This window comes from Impatiens glandulifera, chromosome 1, assembly GCF_907164915.1.
Source record: "Impatiens glandulifera chromosome 1, dImpGla2.1, whole genome shotgun sequence".
Classification (NCBI taxonomy): domain Eukaryota; kingdom Viridiplantae; phylum Streptophyta; class Magnoliopsida; order Ericales; family Balsaminaceae; genus Impatiens; species Impatiens glandulifera.
In genome coordinates, this window is record NC_061862.1 from 14,243,128 (window position 1) to 14,248,290 (window position 5,163).

The 5,163-nt window shown below is 35.5% G+C and overlaps 1 protein-coding gene across 1 annotated transcript; it reads right to left on the reverse strand.

The window, feature by feature from the left end:
• Positions 1-2,324: 2,324 nt before the first annotated feature.
• LOC124918705 lies at positions 2,325-2,879 on the reverse strand. Its single transcript, XM_047458748.1, has one exon. It carries the CDS (start codon positions 2,877-2,879, stop codon positions 2,325-2,327), a length of 555 nt encoding a protein of 184 aa, XP_047314704.1.
• Between the last annotated feature and the right edge of the window lie 2,284 nt (positions 2,880-5,163).

Below are 5,163 nucleotides of genomic sequence, written 5' to 3' on the forward strand. Positions count from 1 at the left end.
GAACGGGTTGATCCGACAATTGAACGAGTCTCGGTACTGGAAAAGAAAAACGATGATCTCGTGGCCGAAGTAAAGGCACTAACTGAGCAGATGGCCGAAATTCTGAAGGCCAAGGAAAACGCAGATGCCGCGGCCATAGAGGCCGATGCTCTAGTTGCAAAGAGGGTCCAAGAAAGGCTGGACGCCGAAGCCAGCAAGGACAAAGAGCCGCAGCGAGTATCTCAGATGACCGACGAAGAAATAGAGGCCGAAAGAGTAAGAAGGGGCGAGGCCTTATTCCCAGGATATGCTGAGAAAGCGGCCAGACTGGCTGCGGACGATGCCGCACGACTGGAACGGGAAGCACAAAGGCTGGCCGGCTTTGCAAAGGAAAATGAGAAAAAGAAGAAGGCAGCCGCTTCCGTTTCAGCACCAGCAACTTCCGTTTCAGCACCGGCAGCCTCAGCTTCGGCATCAAAGAAAAGAAAGAGGCCGGCTAGTAAGAAAGTTCGAATTCTCGAGACGCTCAACACGATCTCTGAACCGGCAGAAACGGGCCCCTCGCAGCAAGCCGACCTAATCGAGGAGGAAGTCGTAGAACAGTTGCGGTCCCGATCAAAAAGGCCACGATCTTCCCAGCCGCAACCGCCACCACCACCGAAGAGAAAGAAGAGTGCCTACGAATTCACGGACTCAGAATAGGGACTATCCTTCTTTTTCTTACTTACCTTAGTATTTTTGCTTAGTACTTTCCGGTTATCTATGAATATATAAAGTTATTTTTGAATACCGGCCTTATTTTGCATTTCTACATGATTTTGATAATTTTAAATAAAATAATCAAAAAGGGAGAAATTGTTAGATAAAAGATAGAGATTCATCCAAAACCCCTCCCCCAAAATTTTTCGAAAAATTCTCTAACTCTTTTTCAAAATCGGCCAAACAAAACAACCGGCCTACGGTCGCAAACTTACATAATTTTGATAATTTTAAATAAAATAATCAAAAAGGGAGAAATTGTTAGATAAATTCATACCGGTTCAAATAAACCTAACTTAAACAAACTTCCTACGCAGGAACAAGGAACCGGACCGGATGAACAAAAGAAAACCAACTGAAGAAACCGAACCGGTCAAGCTACCAAACCGATCAAGAGTATTCGGTACGTGACCGCACAGAGGAAGGATCGGCCAAAGCCTAAAAGCCAGATCCATCAAATAGCCGATCAACCCTCAAGACAAACATAACCGGAATAAGCCCGGTCACTTCACTATCAAAAGATATTCGGCCAAGTCAAGCGGCCAACCTAGGCCAAGTCAAGAGGCCGACCTGCACAAGAAGACACTTTGGGTATCTGTTGAGAATGATACCAAAGGAACAGACTGAATACTTCCATATCCATGCAAGTCTGAGGAAAGACTGTAGGCTGCAGAAAACAGTACTACCGGATCCTTCTACTTCGGGATAAGCCAGAAAGGAAATCTTCAAAGTACAGACAACTGTCCAAGCAGACAGTGCCTACATTAAGTAAAAGACAAACCCGGCAGGTTTGCTTTACAGACCGGCAGGTCTGAAACAGGATGCCAGGTCTCAGATTGACCGTCAGGTCTGAGGAGAAGACCGCAGGTCTGAGACACTGAATCACTGCATCTCTGATCAGCCAATCAGATTCAAGGCTTTGAAATATGACCGTTGGCATATTTCACCTATAAAAGGAGGCAGTTGCAGAAGAGTAAACGCGGGACATCAAGCAGACATTAAGGCAGTTACTAAGAGTTACAAAGACAGCATTTACTACAAGTGATAACAGTGTCCTATTCTAGAAAGCCTAAGTGCTGAAAGTTAGAATTTGTTCTACAATTTCGGTGTAAATTGTACGGGTGTTATCGAGCAGGAAATAAGTCTCGATCGGATTGTATTTGTATTCCTTAGTGAATATCCTTCTCGCGGTTTCGAGAGGAAGGGGTGACGTAGGAGTTTTATCTCCGAACATCCATAAAATCTGTTGTGTCATTTACTTTCTGTTGGCTTCTTTACATAACCGACTAATCTAGCAACATCACTCAGAACCGAATCTACATTTACCACACCAAGTATCCAGATTGCCGAAACCGACCCACCATCCTTCAAATTTTCATCATCCGAAACCGACTCCGCCTATCATACACGTGTACCGCTTCAACTTGAAAGCAAACCTCTTCCGCGCTTGAACCTAGTTCAAGGGTTTGTGACAAGTTGTGTAGTATTGAAACCCCGGTGTTAATCTCTAACAGGATTAACCACCACCCTACGAGTGAGAACCGCTAACCGGTCCAACCCCCGGTCCACCAGCGGCGACCTAGATCCTAACAACCACGAACTTTGCCAATTTGAAGTAATCTTGCAATATCCTTTGAGTTTGGTTTTCGTAGATACACAGGACCAAAAATATCAATGATTGATTGAACAAAATACCTTAGACTTTTTATAGTTGTGGTTTCTCCAATTCGTATATATTCATCCATGAAATCAGCTGCTACCCCATAACACAAAATTCGTAGTGCTACAGTGTTTTTCTGAAGTGATGATAAACCTAATTTGCCAACAGAATTTCTTTTTTGTTGAAAGTAAGGCTCATGTGCTTCCACTCTCGAGTGAATCCTCATAAATAGCTCACGACTCATTCGAAATCTCCTACGAAACATTTGAGATGAATAAACTGGTATCATTGCAAAATAATCTTTGAATAAGCGGTTATGCCCTTCTAGAGTGGCCCGGTCAATATAGCTCCGTGATTTCCTTGAGCTTGCACTTTGTTCGTTTTGCTTTTTTCTTGCACGTCTCAAGGCTAAAATTTCAATTGTATCGTCATCATCGCTTCCATTCAAAAATTCATTTAGAAAACTCTCGTCACTATTCATTGTGTTATGTATAGAACTCACGCCTTCACGTGTTAATTTACCTGGAAAGCATAAAAATGTGTATTACATACATTGAGGATCACATGAATCATACCATACACTTATATTGACTAAAAAATAGAGATATTTATCCCCATATAAATTTGTGTACAAACCAAAAATGAAACAATCAGATCTTAATAAAAAACATCATTCGCAAGGTCTCAAACGAAATAGGGAAATAATACATTATTTATATTATGATCTATCACACCCACTATGCATAGTTTGAAAAAATAAAAAAAAAATACTTGTATACATAAAATTCTAGTTTATTTTCAAAAGATACATGAATAAACAAACAACATATCATCCAACATACCTTTGAAGATTCAAATGGAACTTGATCCAGAAATTTGTGAAGATCCGATCAGAAAAATGAATAATGTTACACCTTGACATGGTCAAATATGAAGAGACTTATTAATTACCTTTCATTTAATTTTGAGGTGGTTGTTTGAGGTGGTTGTTTGAGGTAGTTGAGAAATTAAGTGAAGTTTTGAAAAGTAAATGAATAAATTAATAATGAATTGATATAGGGATAAGGATGGGGAAGTCTGATGTAGGATAATTTTTATTTTTTATTATAAAATAGGGATATTAATATTTTATAGTATTTTAGGGATAGAAAATAAGGATGCTGGTAATGTTGCCCTAAGACATTGTTTTGATTGGGGTTTTTGAAAAATCCTAGAGAGGAAAAATAGTAATGATTGGTGATGATTTTGAGGAAGTGATGATTATTTTTGGTAAAAAAACTTAAAAAGTATTGATATATATATGAAAAAAATAAAAAATAAAAATTTAAAATAAAGGGTAATTTAGTATTTTGGTTAATGAAATGAGTGATGTGATTGTTGAGAAATGATTGATTAGAAAATTGATTTTGGATGAGTTTTTTAATAAACCCAAAGAGAACAAGGCCTAAGTCTAAGTTAAAGTTATTATTTGATGAATAAATGTAAAATAATTATTTTTCTAATATATATATATATATATATATATATATATATATAATGATGCTTAATTTTTAAAGTGTCCGGGGTGCCGGGTCGAGAGCTGTGGTTAATTTAAATATATATGTGAGAGTAAATGTATATTTGGGTCGGATTTTGGATTGACCCATTCATAAATTTAAAACGGTTAAAAATAAAATTAAAAATGCTAAAGGTATGGTTCGAACTTACCACTTAATAAAAATAAGTCAACCCTTTAACCAACCAGGCTAATAACACTTTATATTTTAAATTCAACACCAAATTTGATAAACTTGTTAGTTCATTAATAGTTTTTAGTCAATCATAATTCTATTTTGACTCTGCACTATAAATTTCATAATAGTATTTTGAATAATAAAAACTGATCCTAATATATCTCTTTTTTGTCACAATATTAATTAAGAATATTAATTAAGGAATGTATCATGTTACTTATCCGGCGTGCTTAGTAGCTTAAACAACATTAATTACATTTCTCTTTCTTTTTGTTGTTTAGTCAATTTATTAATTAGAACATTAAAATTAATATTATTTTTTCTGCGTGGGATTAATTTTGGGCCAACATTAATGTAGCTGTTTAACATCGACAGCTAGCTGCACAAGGCATTCAACATGCAATTTGTAAAATTATTTAATTAATTTGTTGAATCCAATATTATTAATATTATTATTAATTATATAGCTAGCTATAGGGATTGAAGACTCAATTAATTTCCAGTCATATTAATTAATATATATAATACCATGCTTAGTTTTCTTCACTACAACGTCATTTTCATTGACTAGATTTCAATCATTTCAATAAGACATATATATAGTTAATTAATAATATAATTACTTTAAATTAAAATTTAATAATCAAGTTTTGAGTTTTAACCCCCCCCCACACAGGAAGAGAATGTGAATAGATGTTTTTTAATTTTTCCCAGGGAATGCTAAATTACATCAATTAGGGTCTAATGCTAAATTTTAATTGTTATATTAACTTTTAAAAATAAAATAAGAACTTCTACTGTTATTGTTACAATATATATATTATACATATATTTATATGCAAAGAAGATTTTAGTAAATGGAACGATCCAAGTATTCTTAATCCAAGTATTCTTAAGTTTGTGATCCAAGAATATATTTTTAAGTAGATTGTGGATTCCCATAATTTATCATAACTCTTTAAAACTTGGGATCTGAACTTTAATCAGTCCGGATAAAACCTTACTTATATTTAAAAATAATTAATCAATGAA

Excerpts from the sequence above, each read along its gene's own strand:
- LOC124918705 (XM_047458748.1), bottom strand. The coding sequence starts at position 2,879 with ATGAATAGTGACGAGAGTTTTCTAAATGAATTTTTGAATGGAAGCGAT.